Source organism: Nicotiana tabacum, chromosome 10, assembly GCF_000715075.1.
Source record: "Nicotiana tabacum cultivar K326 chromosome 10, ASM71507v2, whole genome shotgun sequence".
Taxonomy (NCBI): domain Eukaryota; kingdom Viridiplantae; phylum Streptophyta; class Magnoliopsida; order Solanales; family Solanaceae; genus Nicotiana; species Nicotiana tabacum.
Window position 1 is genome coordinate 11,610,902 of NC_134089.1, and position 25,894 is coordinate 11,636,795.

At 38.9% G+C, this 25,894-nt stretch overlaps 1 protein-coding gene across 1 annotated transcript; it reads right to left on the minus strand.

Moving 5' to 3' along the window:
• Positions 1-758: 758 nt before the first annotated feature.
• On the minus strand, positions 759-2,785 carry LOC107805067 (uncharacterized). The gene is made up of 4 exons (XM_075223647.1): positions 2,692-2,785; positions 2,012-2,460; positions 1,151-1,594; positions 759-1,043 (listed from the first exon to the last, which is right to left on the minus strand). The coding sequence occupies exons 1-4, from the start codon at positions 2,783-2,785 to the stop codon at positions 759-761; spliced, it is 1,272 nt and encodes a 423-aa protein (XP_075079748.1).
• Between the last annotated feature and the right edge of the window lie 23,109 nt (positions 2,786-25,894).

The following is a 25,894-nucleotide window of genomic DNA, read 5'->3' on the forward strand; positions in this document are numbered from 1 at the left end:
CAACATACTATTTCCCAACTGATCAAGGCTTTCTTTGTTATGACATTATTATCAGTCCATAAGTAACTTCGACCGAAGCTTTCCACTGCTTTCATTACTTTAACTGGTAATATGAACACTTGAGCCCAGTACAATTGAACTCCAAATAAGACACTGCTAATCAATTGGCTTCTTCCTGCATATGATAATTTTCTTGCTGTCCATGAAGTGATTCTTACCACAATTTTATCAATGATTGGTTTCCATTGTATCATTGTCAGTTTTCTAGTTGAAAGTGGTACTCCTAAATATTTAAAAGGTAGTTCTCCCCTTGTAAATCTTGATTCCTGCAGTATCTGCTCTTGTTCTTGTTGTCCCATTCCTCTAAAATAAATTGAGCTTTTCCCTTTATTTGCTTGCAATCCTGAAGCTTTTGAGAATCGATTAAAGCGCTTCATTATAGCTTTTACTGATTCAGCTTCTCCTTTGGAAAATATTAAAAGATCATCTGCAAAACATAAATTAGTTAGTGATAATCTGGCACATCTGGGATGGTATTTGTACTGCTTGCTTCCTGCCATGTCCTTCAGTGTTCTGCTCAGGTACTCCACTGCTATTGCAAACAAGAATGAGGACATAGGATCCCCTTGTCTCAAACCCTTCTTAGCATTGAAAGGTTCTGTTGGTTCTCCATTTATTATGACTGTGTAGTTAACTGCTTTAACACACTCCATCACCCATGCCATGTATCTTTCTGGGAATCCCATTAACCTCATAACCTACTCCAAGTAGCTCCATTCAACTGAGTCATAGGCTTTTTGTAAGTCAATCTTGATCATGCATCTTGGTGTTATATGCTTCCTTGTGTAACCTTTAACTAATTCATGAGCCAGAATAATGTTGTCTCCTATTCTCCTCCCTGGTACAAATCCAGCTTGTGCATCACAAACGATCCCTCCTAGTATCTTCTGCATTCTAGCTGCCAATATATTTGAGATCAGCTTGTATAGCACTGTGCAATATGCTATTGGTCTATATTCTTTAATTGTTACTGGATTCTCTATCTTTGGTATCAAAGTTATGGCTGTACAACTAATAGCTCTATACAATCTTCTTGTACTGCTTTAGTCACCTCATCACCTATAATGTGCCATGCTCTCTTTAAAAATACTGCATTATAGCCATCTATCCCTGGTGCCTTATCATCTCCTATTCCTTTTAGCCCTTCATACACTTCCTGTCTGGTTACTTCTGTGTTTAGGATCATTCTCTGCTCTTTGTTCAATGTAGGCCCCTTCTTCATTACTTCTCTATTAACTGTTGTTAGATTCACAGTTGCTGTGTCCATAAGGCCTTTATAGAATCTCAAAATTTCTTCCTGAATCCCCTCCTGTTTGTTTATCTTGTTACCATCGGATCCCATCAGTTCTTTTATTTGTTTCCTATGATTTCTTTCTTTCATTACTGCTGAGAAGTATTTGGTATTTGCATCCCCTAGTTTTATCCATTTATCCCTAGATTTGTGCTTCATAATGCTTTCTTCTATCATTGCCCACTTCTCTAATTTCTGCAGTTCATCCCTCTCTTGAGCTTGCAATACATCATCAAACTTTTGCTACATTTGACTTTATATTTTCTTTATTTCTTCCCTTGCATTTTCCATTTTTTGCTCAGCATTCCTAAATTCTCTGTTGTTCAGTGTCTTCAATGTAGTTCTTAGCCTTTTCAACTTTCTCCATATTCCTCTCATTAGCCAAAGATCTTGACACTGTTACCAAGCTTCTTCTACTAGTTGTGTAAACTCTTTGTGATCTGCCCAAACATCAAAAAATCTAAAAGGACTCCTAGTATTAGCTTGATCCACTCCCAAGTTCAGTAGCATTGTTGCATGGTCTGAAATCCCAGGCAGCTCATATTCTACTGTTACATTGCCCCATTTCATCATCCATTCATAATTTCCAAAGGCTCTATCAATTCTACTTTGTATTCTATCTTCCATTCTTTGCTTGTTACTCCATGTATATTAATCTACCTTCCACAACAGTTCATTTAGGTTGGCTGTTTGCATACATTCTACAAAGTCTTGTACATCACCCTGTTGGATTGGATTGCCTTGATTCCTATATGCAACATATATAACTGCATTAAAATCACCTATCACTATCCAAGGTTTGTTGATACCTTGAGCTAGTGTCTTCAATTCTTCCCATAGACATTTCCTTTTCTCAATTGTATTAAAATCATATATGATAGTCATCAAACAGTCCACCTGACCAACATTCTCTATGACTTCACAATGTATCATTTGAGCATTTTCCCTTATCTTAGTAACCTGGTAATTGTTATCATCCCACATCACCCAAATCCTTCCATTATTGGCTGATGCATAATTATTCAAACTGCTCCACCCTGTGGCTATGTTTTTGGCTATACTTCCAGCTTTATTCTCTTTTACTCTTGTTTCAACTATGCCAGCTATCCCTATTTTTTTTTGTTTTTAGGAGTTTCTTCAGTTCTTTCTGCTTGTATCTTTTATTTACTCCCCTTATATCCCATACTAACCAATTCATATGGATCTTTTTGTCTTACCTCCTATGTCTGGAGGTACTGTGTGTGCACCCTTCCCCTCTCTACTCAATATTTGGAATCCATTCCTCAGTGGTACTGATCCCAGAACTGGAAAATGAATGTCGTTGAACTTTGGGATTTAACTTTTCACCTCTTTTGTTGTATTCCCTGGTGTTTGTACTTCATTGCTTGTTGATTTCTGCTTCTCTGCTTCCCTTGACCCTTGTCCTATTTCCATTATTCTCCTACTTTCCTGTTGTTGCATCATTCCTTTTTCTGGGGAAATTTCTTGTTCAATTTCTTTTATCTTCCCTTTCTCCTTTGTAATCCATTGTTGCACTACTTTTTTTTGGCTTTCTCTGTTCATACTGGGTATTCATTTGAATCTGCCTTCCCCTTTCCTGCTTGCAATCATGTCCAATGGTTTGACATTTTTCATAGAACTTTGGTTTCCAGTCATAGACTACTGATTGCAGAAATATTTTCCCATTTGAATCTTCCACTCTTATTTCTTCCTTTAGAGGCTTTGTCACATCTACCTCTATTATCATTCTAGCATATGATACTCTTAGTTGCTTAGCAGTGTATTCATCAGCATACATAGGTGTATCAATAGAACTTACAATCCTACTTAGTGAGTTCACCCCCCAGCAATTCAATGGATGTTTTGGAAATCTAACCCATAATGGAATCTCAGTGGGAAATTCCTTCTCAAAATCAAAGTCAGTTGTCCATTGTTTAAGTATAATTGGCTTATTACTAATAGTATATGGACCTGCTAACAGAATTTCCTGCATATCTTCCATCATTTTAAATTTGATTATATAATAACCATCCTCAGGCATATATAACTCTGGATCTGGAATCGAATTCCATGTGTTTTCTATATATCTCTTCATTACATTATATTCTGGCAAATCACCCAGAACATATGCAATTAAAGCCCCTTTTCCATTTCTCTATTTCTCTATCAACTTCTTCCTTATCATATTGTACTCTAATTACCATTTAACACTTGTGGAGGTATGTAGGTTAATTTCATACCATTTTCAGCTGCTCGATTCTTCGCAAATAAGTTTGTCCATGCTGCTCTCACCTCCTCCTTAGGTTCTTCCTTGTTTTCTTCTACCGTTGTTACTGTTCCATTGGTTTGCATCTGTGAATTGATCTCATTCCTTTTAACTATCTCCTTTTCTGTATCTCGTTCCTTCATAGCCATCTCAGATCTCGATTGAGACCCTTCTGGTTCTTCAATTTGATTCCCAGCTCCAGATCCATTGTTTGCATGTGTCGATTGTACCTCAGCTTCACTATCTTCCTTTGGTTCTTCATCATTTTTGTCTTCCAGCTCAAAGTTGTTGTTCTGAATTTTCTGTGGACGGCCTCATCCTCTTCCTTGGCCTCCACCCCTGCCTCTCGCTCCTGCCATTTTCACACCGGTGCAGGTTAATCTAACTTACGCTGAGAGCATGAGAGAGAAGTCGTTTTGTTCAACTTTCATACAGTTATATATATTAATTTCTAAGGTAATTAATGTAAATAAAATTAATTACCTTAGAAAGATATACAAGAAATTGACAATGACGATAGTTGCAGGAGCACATTTAATAGAAGCAAAAAATCTATAAAAATAGAGAAAGAGACGAAGAAAATAAGAGAGGAACTTTAGAAGCAAAACAGGGATCTTTGTATCATTTAACATAAGTTAAGCAAAAAATTTGCTCATGTTAATTAGCACAACATGATCATAAAAGCAGATTCCTTTTAAAATTTGAATTTCAGGTAATAGTTGGGACCAACAAAATTATATTCTTTTTTCTTTTCAATTATTTTAGGTGGTTTAAAATTAACTTTAGGATTCTTAAGCTAAATAGTCGTACATCCAATTGCTTAAGCTAAAAATGCCCGTCAAATATATATATATATATATATATGAACAATCATGTATCATTAGTGTATATTTTGGTATATTTGCTAAAAAAAGAAAACAATAACCATCTATGTGTATAAAGGTCCCAAAAACTATAGTCTAATATTTAGCACATATTTATTGGGCCCGAGCACAGCACGTGTTGTCGGTTAGTAGTACTATTAATAAGAGAGAACCATGAGGAGCTTATGGTTCATGCATATTTATGAAAAAATCCATAAAATTTTAGTTTATTTTTGTTTTGCCCCTAGACTTGCTGCCCAGTTGACTGAAAAGCCAATACTCCTATTTCTTATAATTTGGTATTATCACTTTTAGCCCCCGCTACAAACTATGTACATTCGGTAGTCAAAAATTATATCAAAATTGTATAATATTTGTATATAACATATAATTACCCCATCCTCTACAAGGTACTCCCTTCGTTTCAATTTATGTGAACTCATTTGACTGAGCACGGAGTTTAAGAAAAGAGAGAAAACTTTTGAACTTGTGGTGTAAAATGAGGCACATATATTTTGTGTGGCTATAAATCATTATGTAAAGGTAAATTATTTCTAAATAAGGAAATGAGTCATTCTTTTTGGCACGGACTAAAAAGGAAATAAGTTCACATAAATTGAAACGGATGGAGTATATATTTTTCATGCAATTAACATATCATTTCAATATTATTTTTTCTATAATTTTTATTGTGTCCCGGTAATGGATAGAGTTGCAGTCCTTTTTGGAAATCTAATTTTGCCCCTTCTTTGCACTTAATTACAATAAATGTACATATACACTTTCGTAAACCCAAAGATACACAAGCCTTCTTGCAATACCTAAGAGCATGTTTGGAAAGCCACAAGAGCATTATAGTTGCTGATGTCACATGAAAGTAATACATGCTTTCACAAATTTTCAATTGTCAGCTCCAACTTATTTTGGCACTTATGCTACAAACTTTTTCTTTTCAAAAGTTTCAAATTTGGAAATCGACCCAAATTTCATTTTTTTTGCGCAAAAATGTCAAAAGTAAGCAACGGTCATATTGAAACCGTCACTATTGTTCATTAGGTCATTTTTATGCCCCGTAAAATTTGAGGCGATACAGATCCGATATCCCGAATTCATGCAGATGACGTGAACTATAACACACAAAAATTTGGAATCGGCCCGAATTCCAGTTTTTGGCTCTAAAATGCCAAAAAACAAGGAGCGGTCATGTCAAAGCCATGTCTATTGTTCACTAAGTCATTTTTATGGCCTCACAAAATTTTAGGTGATTCCAATTTGGTAGCCTAGATTCATGTAGATGATGTGGACTAAAACACATGAAAATTTGGAAATCGGTCCGAATTTCTATTTCTTAGCCCAAAAATGCAAAAAATAAAATAAACGTTCATGCCGAAGAAATGAATATTTTTCATTAGGTCATTTTTGATGGCCTCGTAAAATTTTAGACGATTTGGATCCGGTAGCCCGAATTCATGGAGATGGCGTGGACTAGAGCACACGAAAATTTGGAAATCGACCCGAATTCTATTTTTTTTCCCTAAAATGCCAAAAATGAGGAATGACCATGCAGAAACCATGACTATTGTTCATTAGGTTATTTTTGATGGTCCCGCAAAATTTTAGACAATTCGGATCCGGTAGCCCGGATTCATGGAGATGGCGTGGACTCCACGCAAAAATTTAGAAATCGGCCTGAATTCTCATTTTTTATCCCTAAAATTCCAAAAACGAGGAATGATCATGCAGAAGCCATAACTATTGTTCATTAGGTCATTTTTTATGGCCCCGAAAATTTTTAAGCGATTCGATTCCAATAGCACGAATTCATCCAGATGTTGTGGACTACACGAGAATTTGAAAATCGGCCCGAATTCTAATATTTTTGCCACAAAATGCCAAAAAATAAGGAATGGTCATGTCGAAGCCATGACTATTATTCATTAGGTAATTTTTTATGGCCCCGCAAAATTTAAGATAATTCGCTTCCGTTAGCCCGGATGCATGCATATAGGATGGACTATAGCATATAAAAATTTAGAAATCGATCCGAATTCCAAATTTTTTGCTCTAAAATGCCAAAAGACGAGGAACGGTCTTGCCGAAGCCATAACTATTGTTCATTAGGTAATTTTTTATGGTCCCGCAAAATTTTAGGTGATTCGAATCCGATAGCCTGGATTCATGCAAATGGCCTGGACTATAGCACAAAAAAGTTTAGAAATCGGCCCGAATTCTAGTTTTTTTGCCCCAAAATGCAAAACAAAAAGGGATTGTCTTGCCGAAGCCATGACTATTTGTCATTAGGTCATTTTTTATGGCCCCATAAATTTTAGGCGATTCGAATTCGGTAGCCCGCATTCAAGCAGATGGCGTGGGCTGCAGTACTCGAAAATTTAGAAATCCTCTAGAATTTCAGTAATTTGGCCCTAAAATGCCAAAAAAAGAGGAACGGTCATGCCGAAGCCATGAGTATTGTTCATTAGGTCATTATTGTTGTCCCCATAAAATTTTAGGCGGTTTGGATCCGGTAGCCCGGATTCATGCAGATGGCTCGGGCAATATTTAAAAATTAACCCGAATTCTAGTTTTTTTGCCCTAAAATGCCAAAAACGAGGAATGGTCATGCAGAAGCCATGACTATTGTTCATTAGGTTATTTTTTATGGCTCCACAAAATTTTAAGTAATTCGGTTCCGATAGCCCGATTTCATGCAGATGCGTGGACTATAACACATGAAAATTTGATAATCGACCTAAATTCTAATATTTTTGCTATAAAATGCCAAAAAAGGAGGAGCAGTCATGTCGAAGCTATGACTATAATTCATTTGGTAGTTTTCGATGGCCCCGCAAAATTTTAAACTATTCGCTTCTGGTAGCCCGGATTCATGCATATGGGCTGGACTATAGCACAAGAAAATTTTGAAATTGGTCCAAATTCCATTTTTTTTGCCCTAAAATGCCAAAAGACGAGGAACAATCTTGCCGAATCCATAACTAATGTTCATTAGGTACTTTTTTATGGTCCCATAAAATTTTAGGCGATTGGAATTCGATAGCCCGGATTTATGCAGATGGCACGGACTATAGCACACGAAAATTTAGAAATCGTCCTGAAATCTAATTTTTTTTCCTAAAATTCAAAAAGCGAGGAAAGGTCATGTCGAAACTATGATTAATGTACATTAGGTCATTTTTGTTTGCCCCGCAAAATTTAGGCGATTCAAAATTGGTAGCTCGGACCCGAATTTTAGTTTTTTTGACCCTAACATGCCAAAAATCGTAGAACGACCATACTGAAACCATTACTATTACTCATTAGGTCATTTTTAGTGGCCCCGCAAAATTTTAGGCAATTTTGGCACACGATTGTTTTTGAATCAGCCCGAATTCTAATTTTTTGGCCCTAAAATGCCAAAAAAAGGAACTGACTATTTTTCAGTAGGTCATTTCTGATGATCCTGCAATTTTAAGCGATTCGGATCTGCTAGTCTAGATTCAAGTAGAAGGCGTGGACTATAGCACACGAAAATTTGATAATCGGCCGGAATTCTAATATTTTTGCCATAAAATGCCAAAAAATGAGGAACGGTCATGACGAATCCATGACTATTATTCATTAGGTGATTTTTGATGGCCCCCCAAAATTTTAGACATTTTGCTTTCGGTAGCCTGGATGCATGCATATGGGGTGGAATATAGCACACGAAAATTTAGAAATCGGTTCGAATTCCAAAAATTTTGCCCTAAAATGCCAAAAGACGAGGAATGGTCTTGCCGAAGCCATAACTATTCTTCATTAGGTAATTTTTTATGGCCCCGTAAAATATTAGGCGATTTGAATCGGGTAGCCCGGATTCATGCAGATGGCATGGACTATAGCACACGAAAATTTAAAAATCGGCCTGAATTCCAGTTTTTTGCCCCAAAATGCAAAAAACGAGGAACTGTCTTGCCGAAGCCATAACTATTTGTCATTAGGTCATTTTTGTTGGCTCCATCAAATTTTAGGCGATTCGAATCCGATAGCCCGCATTCAAGCAGATGGCGTAGACTGCAGCGCACTCAAAAATTTAGAAATTCGTCCGAGTTCTAGTAATTTGGCCCAAAAATTCCAAAAAATGAGGAACGGTCATGCTGAAGCCATGACTATTGTACATTAGGTCATTTTTTATTGCCCCACAAAATTTAGGTGATTCGGATCCGGTAGACCGCATTTATGCAGATGGCATAGATTATAGCACTCGAAAATTTAGAAATTGGCCCGCATTCCAGTTATTTTGTCCTAAAATTCCAAAAACAAGGAACGGTAAGCCGTGACTATTATTCATTAGGTCATTTTTTATAGCCTCGCAAAATTTTAGTCGATTCGGATCTGGTTGCCAGGATTCATGCAGATTGCGTGGCCATAAAATATAAAAATTTCGAAATCGGCCCGAATTTCAGTAATTTGGCCGTAAAATGCCAAAAAAGAGGAGCGGTCATGCCGAAGCCATGTATATTATTCATTAGGTTATTATTGATGTCCCCATAAAATTTTAGGCGATTCGGATCCGGTAGCCCGGATTCATGCAGAAAGGTTTTTTTGGTTCTAAAATGCCAAAAACCGAGGAATGGTCATGCCAAAACCATGACTATTATTCCTTAGGTCATTTTTAGTGTCCCCGCAAAATTTTAGGCAATCTAGAACAAAAGTGTTTTTGAATCGGCCTGGATTCTATTTTTTGGCCCTAAAATGCCAAGAAATGAGGAACTCACTATTGTTGAGTAGGTCATCTTTTATGGCGCCCAAAATTTTAAGCGACTCGGATCCGTTGTCCCGTATTCTTGCATATGGCATGGACGATACCACACAACACTTTTAAAATCGGTCCGAATTCAAATTATTTTGCCCTAAAATACCAAAACATGAGGAACCGTCATGCCGAAGCCATGAATATTGTTCATTAGATCATTTTTTATGTTCCCACAAAATTCTAGGAGATTCGAATCCAGTAGTCCGGAATCATGCAAATGGCTTAGATTATTATAGCACACAAAATTTAAAAATTGGCCCGTCCATTTTTTTGCTCTAAAATGTCAAAAAACGGGAACGATCATGCTAAAGCCTTGACTATTGTTCATTCGGTCATTTTTGATGGCCTCGAAAATTTTTAGGTGGTTCGGATCCGATAGCCCAGATTTATGCAGATGATGTGAACTATAGATCGGCCTTAATTATAGTGTTTTGGCCCTAAAATAACAAATAATGAGGAATGGTCATGCCAAATCCATGACAATTGTTCATTACGTCATTTTTGATGTCCTTACCAAATTTTAGGTGATTCGGATCTGATAGCCTGGATACAAGCGTATGGCGTGGACTATAGCACACAAAAATTTGGGAATCGGCCCGAATTCTAATTTTTTGGCCCTAAAATACTAAAAAGGAGTAATTGATCCTGCCGAAGCCATGACTATTGTTTATTAGGTCATTTTTTATGGCCTCGCAATATTTTAGGCGATTCGGATCCTATAGCCCGTATTCATATAGATGGGGTGGACTATAGTACACAAACATTTTGAAATTAGCCTGAATTCTAATTTTTTAGACCTAAAATGCGAAAAAATGAGGAGCAATCATGGTGAAACTGTATATATTGTTCACTAGCTCATTTTTATGGCCCCGCAAATTTTAGGCTATTCTGATCTTGTAGCCCAGATTCATGAAGATGGTGTTGGTATATGAAATTTGGAGATTGGCCCCAATTCTAATTTTTTTGCACTAAAATGCAAAAAAATGAGGAATGATCATGCCAACACCATGATTATTGTTCATTAGGTCATTTTTTATGGCCCCGAAAAATCATAGACAATTCGAATCTGGTATCTTGGATTTATGTAGATGGCGTGGACTATAGCATACGAAAATTTAGAAATTGGTCTAAATTCCAGATTTTTGGCCCTAAAATGCGATAAAACGAGGAACGGTCATGCTGAAGCCATGACTATTGTTTATTAGGTCATTTTTTATGGCCCCACACATTTTTAATCAATTCGGATCTGGTAGCCCGCATTCATGCACATGGCGTGGCCAATAGCACATGAGAACCTAGAAATTTGCCCGAATTCTAGTTATTTGGCCCTAAAATTCCAAAAAAATGAGGAACGGTCATGCCGAAGGCATGACTATTGTTCATTAGGTCATTTTTATGTCTCCGCAAAATCTTAGACAGTTCGAATCCGGTAGCCCATATTCATGCACATGGCATTGACAATAGCACACGAAAATGTAGAAAATCGGCCAGATTTTCAGTTATTTAGCCCTAAAATGCCAAAAAATGAGGAACGATTATGTCGAAGTCATGAATATTAATTAAATAATTTTAATAGCCCCGAAAAGTTTTAGGTGATTCGGAATTGGTAGTACGGATTCATGCAGATAGCGTGGACTATAGCACATGTAAATTTAAAAATCGACATGAATTCCAGTTATTTGGCCCTAAAATACGAAAAAAGGAACGATCATGTCGAAACCATGATTATTGTTTATTAGGTCATTTTTATGGCACCATAAAATTTTAGGCGTTTCGGATCAGGTTACCCGGATTCATGCAAATAGCGTGGATTATAGCTGTCATGACCCCGGTTCACCCTCGTGAACCATCGTGACGACACCTAGTCCTCTACGACTAGGTAAGCCTAAATTGCGGAAGATAACCAAAGCGTGGAATAAAAATAAATTAAAATAGAATGAAGAGTGATAAAACAATGTTTAAAAGTGCCACTCGGCATACACAATATTTAACTCTTAACCAATACATACTTTCAAGACATGAAAACCCATGAATCACAAGCTAAGGATCACTACACAGTACTCTAACTCCAGAATATCTAACAAGGAAAAGAAATACAGAAAGGCAAATGTTTAAAAGCTAGAATAGAAAGAGACTCCTCGGTCTGCGGACGCGACAGATATACCTCGAAGTCGCTGGAGCAGTCGCATCGCCTCAAGGGATTATAGGACTGAGTCGCAGTACCTGCATCTGCACATGAAAACAATGCGCAGAAGGGGCATGAGTACACCACAACGGTACTCAATAAGTGCCAAGCCTAACCTCGGTCGGGTAGTGACGAGGAAGGACAAGGCCCTACTGAGATAAAATAAAGAATAAAAGACATGACAGTATAATATAAATAGTACAGTTGAAAACTAATGATAAGAATTTAATACAGAAAAACAAGGAATTCAATAACTGAAACAGAGGCAAAAACAATTACAAGAAAATAACTGGGGATCTCTCAGTATCTCGAGGATCTCTTAGTACCCTCAATAAACGCCAGGGATCTCTTGGTATCCCGAGGATATCTTGGTATCCTCAATATATGCTAGGGATCTCTTGGTATCCCGAGGATCTCTCGGTATCCTTAATATGTGCTAGAGATCTCTTGGTATCCCGAGGATCTCTTGGTATCCTCACTATACGTGCCAGAGATCTCTCGGTATCCCGCACCTCAGTTCTAATCATAAATACGCACAAGGGATCTCCCGAGATGTCATCCCATAGTTCCAAAGTAAAACACACAGCAGCAACATAAGAATACTCAATTAAGCTCAATTTCGTATCAAGTAAACAGGTAATTCTAATGTAACATGCTTCACATAATTCAATTAAGGAAGTTAAGCAAATAAACAGTTAACTCAATTAGACATGCTTTTTCTAAGCTAACAGTAGGTTTAAATTCCAAGTAAAATGAAACAGGAAAAGGAACACAATTGAAATTACTTAAAGAAAACCGTTTCAACAATTAACTCAAGTACGCACTCGTCACCTCATGTATAAGGCATTTCAAATATCAAATATACCGAATCTTAAGGGGAAGGTCCCACACACAAGGTTAGACAAGCCACTTACCTCGAACCAGCTCAAAATCAACCCGAAACCACGTTCTTGCCACAGGTACTCGACTCCAAATGACCCAAATCTATTCAATTCAATTGCATAATGTAATAACACTTCAAGTAATTGATTCTATAAAGAAATTCTAAGCTAATATGCAAAATTAGGTAAAATGACCAAAATGCCCTCAGGCCCACGTCTCGAAATCGAGTAAAATTTATATTTTCATAATCCTCACGCTCTCACGAGTTCATGCATACCAAAATTATCCAAATCTAAGGTCAAATTCCTAATCAAAAGTTGAATTCTAGGTCTAAGAACTTTCTTCCAACTTTTCCCCAATTTTCATCTCCAATCTGAAATTAAATGATGAATTCATGTTTAGATTAATGGGTTACCAGCAAAAAGGAGTAAGGAATCGTTACCCAATTGATATCTCTAAAAATACCTTAAAATCTCGCTCAAATCCGAGCTCCCAAACTCTAGTTTTGATAAAAATGGCTAAACCCTCGACTTTGAAATTTTATAATCTGCCCAGGTAAATCCTTCTTCGCGAACGCGGAAGGACCCTCGTGTTCGTGAAGCACAATTTAGCTTGGCCCAGATTTCCTTCATCGGAAATGCGTTGCCCCTATCGCGAACGCGATAGCAAACTTCTCCCTCCTATGCGAACGCGGGACCCTCCTCATGAACGCGTAGGCATACGACCTCTCAGCTTCGCGAACGTGGGACCCTTTTCGCGAACACGAAGCTTTAAGCTTCCACCAGCCCCAGCTCCTCTTCGTGAACGCGAGGCCACACTCACGAACGCGAAGAAGGAAACCAGAACTAGAGACCTGCTGCATTTTCTGCAATCCTCTAAGTCCAAAAATGACCCGTTGGGCATCCAAAACTCACCCAAGGCCCCCACAACCTCAACCAAACCTGCCAACCAATCCTAAAACATCATTCAAACTTGTTCCAACCTTCGGAACGCTCAAAACAACATCAAAATACCTATTTTTCATCGGATTCAAGCCTAAAAATTCCAAAAACTCTAAAAATACGCTTTCGATCAAAAAGTCTCTCAAACCTCATCCGAATGACCTAAAATTTTGCACACACGTCACATTAAACACTACGGAGCTACTCCAACTTCCCGAATTCCATTCTGATCCTCTAATAAAAATCTCACTATCGAACCGGAAATTTCAAAAATTCAACTTTCAGCATTTCAAGCCTAAATTAGCTACGGACCTCTAAAACACAATCCGAACACGCTCCTATGCCCGAAATCACCCAACGAAGCTAACAGAACCATCAGATTTCCATTCCGAGGCCGTCTTCACATTGTTCCAACTACGAGTAACTTTCCAACACTTAAACTTTCATTTAAGGACTAAATGTCCCAAAACTCTCAAAAACTCAAAACCGAACATCTTGGCAAATCAAAATAACAGAAATAAACTTGGGGAAAGCAGTTAATGGGGGATCGAGGCATAAATTTTTAAAATGACCGGTCGGGTCGTCACATCCTCCTACACTTAAACATTCATTCATCCTCGAACGAGCATAGAGACATACCTGAAGTGGTGAAAAGATGAGGGTAACGACTGCGCATATCCTGCTTGATCTCCCAGGTCGCCTCCTCGACCGGTTGACCCCGCTACTAAACCTTTACTGTAGCAATGTTCTTTCACCTCGGCTTTCTAACCTGCCTTTCCAATATTGCCACTGACTCCTCAACATAAGATAGATCCTTGTCCAACTGGACTGAACTGAAATCCAACACGTGAGATGGATCACCATGATACCTCCGGAGCATCGAAACATGAAATACTGGATAAACTTCTGCCAAGCTGGGAGGTAAGGCAAGCTCATAAGCAACCTCCCCAATACGCCTCAATATCTCAGAAGGGCCAATAAACCTCGGACTCAACTTTCCTTTCTTCCAAATCTCATAACGCCCTTCATAGGCAAACCCGAAGTAGAACCTGCTCTCCAACCATATAGGAAACATCACGAACCTTCCAGTCCGCGTAACTCTTCTGTCTGGACTGGGCTGTACGGAGTCTATCCTGAATCACCTATATTTTAGTTTCGGAACTGGGTATAGGTCCAATACCATATTTATGACTTGTCTGTAAAATTTGGTGAGAAATGGAGTTAGTTTGACGTGATTCGAACGTCCGGTTATGAAAATAGAAGTTTTAAAGTTTTCTTGAAAATTTCATTTGATTTGGTGTTTAATTCATAGTTCTAGATATTATTTTGGCGATTTGATCGCACGAGCAAGTTCGTATATATTTTTAGACTTGTGTGCACTATTGATTTAGAGCCCCGAGGGCTCGGGCTCAAGTGAGTTTCGGATAGGCTACGGAGTGAAATTTGGACTTAGAACATTGCTAGTGTGCTTCAGTTTTGTTGCAGGCCTCAGACCTCCCAATTTGGAGGTCAGGCTTCGCATTTATGACCACCGATGGGTTCGCATTTGCGAGCTATTCATCGAATTTGCGAAGAGTAGCTGGGGAGGCCAGAGTTCGCATTTGCGAACAAAACTTCGTATTTGCAAAGTGGGACAGGGGGAGGCAGTGATCCCAAATGCGATCAAATGATCGCATTTCCGGAGATCATGGTTCGCATTTGCAAACATTTCTTCGCATTTGCGAGGAAAGCAGAAATGCGAAGGTCTTCACAATTAGAATGGATTCTTCGCATTTGTGAGGCATGCATTTGCGAACCCCATGTCGCAAATGCGACATCTACAACTGATCAAATATGACTTAGACGAAATTTTTGGTTCATTCTTCAATTTTCAAACTCAAGAACCCTAGAGGCGACTTTTCAAAGAACTTTTCTTCCCCAAATCATTGGTAAGTGATCCTAAGCTATTTTCGTTCAATTTTTCATTACTTTTCCTAAGATTTCAACCTTAAATCTTGTGTTTTCATGGTGGAAATTAGGATTTTTTATAAAATTAGGTATTTTGTAAAAATGCAGATTTAGACCTCAAATTGATGTCGAATTCCAAAATAAATTACATAACTGGGCTCGGGGGTGAATGGGTAATCGGGTTTTAGTCTGAATTTCAATTTGGACGAAGCGGGCCCGGGTGTTGAGTTTTGTTGACATTTTCAATAATGACCTATATCGAATTTCTTGCAATCGTGGGTAGTTTCTAAGGCTTAATTTGAATCGTTTGGTAGGTAATTTACTAGATTCTATTGGTTCGGAGGCTTGTTTGAAAGGCAAAGTTGTGGTTGGACTTTGAATTGGCCCTTTGGAGCGAGGTAAGTGTCGTGGTTAACCTTGATTTGAAGGAATAGGATTTGTTTGTTTATTTGTTATGTGTTTAGATGTTGGGTACAACGTATATGTTAGGTCACGAGTACTTATGCGTTATTGGTAACGAGTACTTTATGGATTTTTGGTTATAATTGAATATTGATTTCAAAATTGAGGTTCGTATTGTGGAACCAAATGTTGAAGTAGGGCATGTCCTTGTTATTTTATCTCACTGTTGTTATTTGTTTATTGCTTTATGGTAAGGGAGAGTGTTAATGCACGAAGGGTGTACCGTGCCATATTGTGAGTGTTCATACACGAAGGGTGATTTCGTGCCATGTTATGAGAGTTAATGCTTGAAGGGTAATGTCGTGCCATATATATTGATTTATATTGTGAAGATCAAGATAAGACAACTGTCATGACCCAAACCCCGCTCCGGTCGTGATGGCGCCTCTCGTGAAGACAAGGCCAGCCAACAAACCCATATCGCCTTTTCAAAAATAGTTAAACATTAATAAACAGTTTAAATATGATTTAATGATATAATTAACGGAAGCACAACCCGACACAACCTAACCGGGGCGTCACAAGTCACGAGCATCTACTAGGGTATAAATACAACTGAAAGCCTGGAGGGTACAAACACAGACTAATGAAATGAGGAGAGAGAAAAGCAGTGTTGCGAACGCCGGCAACTACCTTGCTAAACCCTGATGACTCTGCCTCCGATCAGCCAAAACATACCTGAATCTGCACACAAGGTGCAGGGAGTAATGTGAGTACTCCGACTCAGTGAGTAATAATAATAAATAAAGACTGAAGGCAAGAAATCACGCAAAAACATAAGGTATTCCATACTGAAGCAGTAAAATCACTTTAAACAGTAAAACAGTGAGAAATCAAGTGAAAATCCCTTTTTTCCAAAAAGTAAAGCAAGTAATTTACAAGTGAGTAACAAAAATGATAGAAATGTAAACAGCCCATCGGGCAAAACATGTACAACAAACTGCCCCTCGGGCATAATATCAACAGAACCAGCCCCTCGGGCTCAATATCAGAACAGTGCCAGCCCCTCGGGCTCAATATCAGAACAGTAACAGCCCCCCGGGCTCACTCTCAAAATAGTATCAGCCCCTCGGACTACCTCACAATCACTCATATCAGCCCCTCGGTGTCACGACCCAATTCCCGAACCTGGTCGTGATGGCGCCTCTCATGAAGACAAGGCCAGTCATTCAACCAATTAATTCTTTTAAGACAATTAATTAACACAATTATAGTATAAACATGGTTTAATAATATCCAATAGCGGAAAGTATAGATAAAATACGGAAATCCAACCCAATTCAGCCCTAACCTGGGTGTCACAAGTCATGAGCTACTACAGAGTTTACTAAAAACAAAGTATGGAATTAGGAACAAAGTCTGAAGATATCATAAATAACAGAAGATAAGGGAGAAAACGGGTCTGCGAATGCTATGCGTCTACCTCGATAACTCCGAAGAAAACTGAATAGCAGAAAACTCACTCTATGCCTCAGGAATACATGTACCTGTACACATTGTGCAGGGAGTAATGTGAGTACTCCGACCCAGTGAGTAATAAATATAAATAATGACTGAAGGTAAGAAAACACGTTAAGGAACACAACATTCTATACAGAAGCAGTGAAATCATTTAAAATAACAATTCAGTGAAACATCATGTGAAATTTCTTTTAAACTAGTAAAACGGGTAATTTGGCAGTAAAATGACGAGTAGAAATCTGCCCCGCGGGCTCAATATCAAAACGACGAGTAGAAATCTGCCCCTCGGGCTCAGTATCAAAATAACAAGTAGAAATTTGCCCCTCGGGCTCAGTATCAAAATAATAATTAGAAATCTGCCCCTCGGGCTCAGTATCAAAATAATAAGTAGAAATCTGCCCCTCGGGCTCAGTATCAAAATAATAATTAGAAATCTGCCCCTCGGGCTCAGTATCAAAATAATAAGTAGAAATCTGCCCCTCGGGCTCAGTATCTTAGAACAGTATCAGCCCCTCAGGCTCAGAACAGTATGAAGCAACCAGTCAATGAAATAAGAGGCACATAATTATTATGGCAGATAATGCAGATACGGAATAAATGCATGAGTGCAATGCAATGCATATGACGGTACCCTCTGGTACCCACTGCGGTGTGCATCCCGAGCCATCCATATTTATTTATCGCCGACGGCGCTCACTGGGGTGTGTACAGACTCCAGAGGGGCTCCTACAGCCCAAGCGCAATATCAAGCCATCTCGTGGCATCAAATCTAGGCCCTCGGCCTCATATCAATATCAGTACAATCACCCAGGCTCTCGGCCTCAATATCAATGTAATCAACCAGGCTCTCGGCCTCAATATCAATGTAATCAACCAGGCTCTCGACCTCAATATCAATGTAACACAGTTGCGGCGCGCAGCCCGATCCATGCTCAGTCCAGAAATCATCATAAGCCCCTTGGGCATTCGTAAAACAACAGCTCTCAGCCCGAAATATCATTTAGAAATATCATTTAAGTTTTCAAATCTTAGAAAGATGGCTGAGTTTGCAAAACGGTATTTAAAACCTTGGACTGAGATCAAATGATATGCAAAATATGCGAAAACAGTGATATCAATCCCTGAAGGATGCAAATAATTGGCAAGAATCCCAAATGTAACAATCAAATCTAAGTAAGGATGATTCTCAATTTAGTTCAAGTAGAAAACACGGTAAAAACATCTCTCGGGACGGACCAAGTCACAATCCCCAATGGTGCTCTACCTCACGCCCGTTATCCGGCATGCAAGTCACCTCAATATAGCGTTACGATGTGAAATTCCGGGGTTTCAAACCCTCAGGACATCATTTACATCAATTACTCACCTTAAGACGGCCAAAAGTCTAGCTCGCTATGCCCTTGCCTCTCGAATTGGCCTCTTCGTGCGTCGAATCTATCCAAAATCAGAATGAATATGTCACATTATGTTGTAGGAACAATACCCAATCGAAAATAACTTAAAAACATCAAAATCCCGAAATTTGGCAAAACCCGAGCCCTGGGCCCACTTCTCAAAATTCAGAAAAATTAACATCAACGGATTCCTTATCTCGCCACGAGTCTATACATATAAAATTTACCAAAATCGGACATCAACTCGACCCTCAAATCTTCAAATCTTATTTTCAAATCCCTAGGCTTAAATCCCCAATTTACTCCTCAAAAACATGTAATCTAGTCGGATTATTCGATGATAATTCAATATTATGGAGTAGAAATGATCACAAGTAACTTACCTCAAGATTTTCCATGATTTCTTGCTCAAAAATCGCCCCAAGCCGTGTTCTTTCACAAGAAAAACGTGAAAATGAGCTAACAAAATAGAACAACACTACCAAAACCCATTCTGGTCGCTAAAAGACCTTTCCGGTCGCTAAAGGGGCCAAATCTGGTCGCTAAAGGTGCACACCAGAACCTTCTGCACCGGCAATATTTATTTTCACAAAAAGGCTCTAACTCCACCATACGAACTCTGAATTCGATGATTCTTGTTCCTATGAGTCACAAATAATAATACGAACATAGTCCTTCAAACGAAACTCAATTCGGAGCTCGTTTGCTCAGTGCGATATCCATTTCGCTCGTTAAACAATTAACAGATGTTTCACGTCAAAAACCTAATCGCGACTTGATGAAATTAGACCAAACTTTCCAGATCCGTCCTATAATTCATTATCAAAATTCCGGAAGTGTCGAAATCAAATTTCAATATCTAGAACTAAAAATGGGCCTTTGGATCATTACGTGCTTATGCTCAAAACGGCAAAAATCTTCCAAAAACTCTTCCAAAACTTATTCGAGCCTCATGTGGCCCCGACCAAACATTCCAACACACCCCATAACATCATTCAAACTTTTTCCAATCAACAAAACACCTCAAACAACATCAAAACCATCAATTCATATCGAATTCAAGTCTAAGTTTTCCAAAAACTTCTTAAACACGCATTTGATCAAAAACCCGACTAAATCACCTCCGAATGACATGAAATTTTGCACACACATCCCAAATAACATAATGAAGCTACAGAAACTCTCTGAATACCATTCCGACCCTTGGATCAAAATCTCACCTATCAACCGGAAATCGCTAAAATACTACTTTCGCCAATTCAAGCCAAATTCCACACCGGACCTCCAAAACCAATTACGACCGCGCTCCTAAGTCATAAATCACCTAATGGAGCTAGACAAATCATAAAAATTCCGATCCGAGATCATTTACACATAAGTTAACTCTTGGTTAAACCTTTCAAATTCAAAGCTTTCAACTGAGACTATTCTTTCAAATTCATTCCGATTTTTTTTTTCCTGAAAACCAAAACCAACGATCTACATCAGTCATAATACATAACATGGGGCAAGTCATGCCCGAGAACTAGCGGTCAAAGCGCAAAAGCTCAAAACGACCGGTCGGGTCGTTACATCCTCCCCAACTTAAACACACGTTCGTCCTCGAACATTCCGGAGTTATTCTAGAAGCTAACCAATAGCTGAATCACCTTACCAAACACATACCCGTGGGTGATCCCACGTCACCCTATCTCATATAGTTCTGATAGCACAATATAACTGAAATTTCACAACACAATCTAGCCCATAACCTTAGAACCACATTTCCATTTTCGAAATCATACACAAGGTTAGAACCTCACATCTATATTCAGAATAAGCCCGAACTAGCTGTAATAGTCGATACCTACAACCTCAGGTGCAATACATGATAGACCACATAACTCAAACACTTGTAGTGATAACTTCTAATCACAGCAGTTGCACACAACACCCGAATACCGATAGAAAAACTCTTATCAACTAAAGTGTCATCTCAACACTTTTACATACTGCCAATGCTAACTAAATCATGCGGTAAGCCATAACCATTTTCCATATCAACCATTCATGAAGGCACTTCTCCTTTGGCAAATACTACATCCAATTTCTGAGCTGAAGATCGATATTATCCTTCCAACATGCTGAAATCAAATCCGTTCGCATTCATTAATGATCCCACTGATCTCTTCTAATCCAACACATTATTCTGGTGACATGACACATAAATACAGGCCTAATCCACCACTCGCACAATACGCGTGCCAATAAGCAACAGTTCGAGCATACTCAATTCATGAAAATGACTCAAATGAAAGAGTTGTACCTCAAGCTCACCAGTACCACCACAACACAAGGCTAAGAACCCGTTTCACATCATAGAAATATAACACATGAATCTAACCCGGAAGGTCATATCTCCACATAGCTTCGCTGTCATGCGCGACCCTATCCAGACACTAGTTCACATGAGACGCCCCAAGTCACCATGCTCAAAATCATCAACCAAGCGCAATTTGATATCTAGTACCACCAGTGAATCACCATACCCACGGAGAAGTACATAATACAATGCCATACCGGAAAATCTCACTATTGCGCCATCCGATTACCCCAAAAAGGGAGAATACCTTAAAGAAAAGAGCCGATTTGCAAGTTCCACAAGTACCACCCCAACGATATGCTATGGGCTCGTCAATCACAGTGGAACCAAGATATATGAATAGAATAATAATAACCGGCTCTTCTATAGCTCACATTGACATCAACCTCACGAGCAACTTAGCTGCCAATAACATAATCCACCTGGCACGGTCACAGACCTCCAGTCCAAGCATATCATATAGAAGCAATCCAACAAGTACACATGTATATGCTAACTGAAACAAGATTCTCATTCTCCTTGACTGGAATAAATAACACTCTATATCGTAGGCATGAGCAAACTGCGCTGTCATAGCTCAAATTAGCAAGTTAACACAGAATTAGTAATTACCAAGTTTGTTCTAGAATTTAGCATCTTGGAAATCTCAAGTATAGTCTAGATAGTTCTTAACAGAGTTACGAATATGGGAAACATTATACCTTATCCCAATATCCCACTCTAGGCATATCATAGCCTACGTATCTTCCGAGCATGAATATTAGCTCGGTGCTTGCACACAGGTTCAACCCTCACATATATTCTCGCTCACAGTGTATAGTTATCACCATCAATTAGCTCAACTAGTGCATCCAAAGAGTTTAAATAAGACACTCACCTCAAATATGCCACAATCCCGAAATAGTATATTTTTGAGAATTCCCCGTCTCCAAATTCCTAGATTACATAAATCACCATAACTGATCACAATCTCAGCACTCAATGACTGACACATCCCTCAAGTATGATCATTTCATGATAATTATTCTCAAAATTTTCCTACAATACATAGCAAGATCGAAATATTGGCAGTCGATCAACCAAGTGGGTGTTGAAATACCAATAGACATTTGTTGGTTAAAATATAGTGTGCACCCTTCTAAGGTCTTACCGAGCAGTTATAACATTCATCTAAATACCTGAAACTGACTATTCCATCCAGAACTCGTGACCTTCCCTTTAAGAATAAACTGCCACGTTGCACATGAAAATATTAATCATGTACCACACACCACGTCTATCATGCCATCTTGTTGCAAACACAAAATCTCATTAGAAATTTCCGGGCTATAGGAAATTACATTCCGGCAGTTAGAAATCTTCTGTTTGCTCCCATTTAGGAGGAGTTCGTAATATACAATATGTTTCACGCACCGGCAGAAGATATCCGGCTCGAACTATGGTAAAAACCATCAAGAAAACTTTCAAATTTGCTCACACATACCCAAGTTATCAAAACGGAATTCCTCTGGCTTGACCAGGCCATGTAGGTCACCAACCCAAAAATATTGCCATAAAACATCTGTAAAACATCACAATATACGGTATATGAATCTGAAGCTGATGGCAAAACCAATACTAGAGCTGTGGTCAAAGCTGTCTTGAGCTTCTGAAAGCTCTTCTCACATTCGTCCGACCATACAAACGGTGCACCCTTCTGAGTCAACTTGGTCAAGGGTGATGCAATGGATGAAAAATCCCTCACAACTAGGATAGAATCGATACTAGTAATCTCAGCTCCAACATCTAGCACAAACGCTAGATATGACAGACAACCCTTCCCAACTATACGCTGGGTTTTCAAGAAAGAAATTACTCTGCTAGGAACATAATCAGTCATACCACGCCACTCAATTTGCAGTACACCCGGCATAGCCTAAGTAACTGTCTTAGCATGACAGTCTAGAATAACATGATACGGAAATAACCAATCCATGCCTAATATAACATCAAAGTCCACCATGATCAATAGCAATAGATCAACTCGGGTCTCCAGACCCTCAATAATCACAACACATGACCGGTACACACGGTCTACAATAACAGTATCGCCCACCGGGGTAGATACATGAACAGGTAAAGAAGGAAATTCTTGGGGCGTACCCAAATAATGAGCAAAATATGAGGACACATAAGAATAAGTGGAACCGGGATCAAATAATACAAAGGCATCTCTGTGGCAGACTGGACAATAGCATAAAAAACAGGCCCGTCCACCGCCTGATCGACCTTAATCCCCGTAAGTAATAACTGACTCACCAACACGCCTCAAACTGGAACCAATATAGCACATAATCGTGCAATCAACTTATTTAATAGCAAACTCCCCAACTTGGTTCAAAGACATAGATCAAAACGCACTCAATAAATCATAACGCACATACTCTATTATTGCCGTAATACCATAGTGAGATTGAACTCACTCCTTCATAAGCTTGTGGAAACACAAATCATCTAGAATTTTAACTCTTCTGCAATTCTTGCATCCGCTCACATAACAGTTAAGCCCACTCTCTAGGCGACTAAATTTAGATTTCAACGTATATTCTTCACTTGTAAATGAGATCTTCTAATAGACAGTATAAGAATCGCACCACCTTAGAACACTCCGCAGGAAATAACCCACCTGTTTCACTTCTAATTAATATTTTTGTATACCTTCCACCGTCATTCACATTACACAATCACTTAGTCTTCCTAAGTCTAAAATCATACCGTAACATGAAATTTACTTCACTCCAAACAGGAGACATGAAAAGATTCTTCACGCGCCCATAACTAGGGGCTACACATCAGATCACAATGAAAATCAAACACTTAATAGCTCATCTATCATCCTGCCGCCCTTCCTCGTCACCTCCAAGTCATATAGATATATCTCGCAGTACTAACATACTCCTCACGTGGCTATCCAACCATCATTCCCACTAATAAGGACAATACCGGACATATAATTTCAAAACTCTTGCTCGCACAATCAGCACTTCGATGCTCAAGCCATAGGCAAGGATCTAGCCTTAAGTCCTCCAGACTGGCCTAACATCAAACTCACAACGATTACGTCTCGCCATTCGACCAGGGAATTACAAGCCATCAAGGCACATCTAATACTGAGCGATCGTTCGCGCATACGAACACGTGGATGGAATTGTAAGAGTTACTTTTTTTTCTGCTGAATCAAGGACGCACGATAAGAATTCAAGAATATGAAGTTTTCCTAAAGGTTCTGCAGCCTCTCGAGGATAAATACAGACGTCTCCGTACCGATCCGCGAGACTCTACTAAACCTGCTCATGACTCGCGAGACCTAGTAACCTAGGCTCTGATACCAACTTGTCACGACCCAATTCTCGAACCTGGTCGTGATGGCACCTCTCATGAAGACAAGGCCAGCCATTCAACCCAATTCATCCTTTTAAGACAATTAATAAACACAATTATAGTATAAACATGGTTTAATAATATCCAATAGCGGAAAGTATAGATAAAATACGGAAATCCAACCCAATTCAGCCCTAACCGGGGTGTCACAAGTCATGAGCTACTACAGAGTTTACTAAAATTCTACAAAGTATGGAATTAGGAACAAAGTCTGAAGATATCATAAATAACAGAATATAAGGGAGAAAACGGGTCTGCGAATGCCATGCAGCTACCTCGATAACTCCGATGAAAACTGAACAGCAGAAAGCTCGCTCTATGCCTCAGGAATACATGTACCTGCACACATGGTGCAGGGAGTAATGTGAGTACTCCGACCCAGTGAGTAATAAATATAAATAATGACTGAAGGTAAGAAAACACATTAAGGCACACAATATTCTATACAGAAGCAGTGAAATCATTTAAAATAATAATTCAGTGAAACATCATGTGAAATTTCTTTTAAACCAAAACTGTAATTTGGCAGTAAAATGACGAGTAGAAATCTGCCCCTCGGGATCAATATCAAAACAACAAGTAGGAATCTGCCCCTCGGGCTCAGTATCAAAATAACAAGCAGAAATTTGCCCCTCGGGCTCAGTATCAAAATAATAATTAGAAATCTGCCCCTCGGGCTCAGTATCAAAATAATAAGTAGAAATCTGCCCCTCGGGCTCAGTATCAAAATAATAATTAGAAATCTGCCCCTCGGGCTCAGTATCAAAATAATAAGTAGAAATCTGCCCCTCGGGCTCAGTATCTCAGAACAGTATCAGCCCCTCAGGCTCAGAACAGTATGAAGCAACTAGTCAATGAAATAAGAGCACGTAATTATTATGGCAGATAATGCAGATAAGGAATAAATGCATTAGTGCAATGCAATGCATATGACGGTACCCTCTGGTACCCACTGCGGCATGCAACCCGAGCCATCCATATTTATTTATCGTCGACGGCGCTCACTCGGGTTGTGTACAGACTCTAGAGGGGCTCCTACAGCCCAAGCGCAATATCAAGTCATCTCGTGGCATCAAATCTAGGCCCTCGACCTTATATCAATATCAGTATAATCACCCAGGCTCTCGGCCTCAATATCAATGTAATCAACCAGGCTCTCGGCCTCAATATCAATGTAACACCGTTGTGGCGCGCAGCCCGATCCATGCTCAGTCCAGAAATCATCATAAGCCCCTTGGGCATTCGTAAAACAATAGTTCTCAGCCCGAAATATCATTTAGAAATATCATTTAAGTTTTCAAATCTTAGAAAGATGGCTGAGTTTGCAAAACAGTATTTAAAACCTTGGACTGAGATCAAATGATATGCAAAATATGCGAAAACAGTGATATCAATCCCTGAAGGATTCAAATAATTGGCAAGAATCCCAAATGTAACAATCAAATCTAAGTAAGGATGATTCTCAATTTAGTTCAAGTAGAAAACATGGTAAAAACATCTCTCGGGACGGACCAAGTCACAATCCCCAATGGTGCTCTACCTCACGCCCGTTATCCGGCATGCAAGTC

Excerpts from the sequence above, each read along its gene's own strand:
- LOC107805067 (XM_075223647.1), bottom strand. The coding sequence starts at position 2,785 with ATGGAAATAGGACAAGGGTCAAGGGAAGCAGAGAAGCAGAAATCAACA. Across the intron at positions 2,461-2,691 it reads TACAACAAAAGAGGTGAAAA|GGATAGCTGGCATAGTTGAA; the intron begins GTTAAATCCCAA and ends AAAAAAAAATAG. Across the intron at positions 1,044-1,150 it reads GGATAGATGGCTATAATGCA|ATAGAGAATCCAGTAACAAT; the intron begins GTATTTTTAAAG and ends TTGATACCAAAG.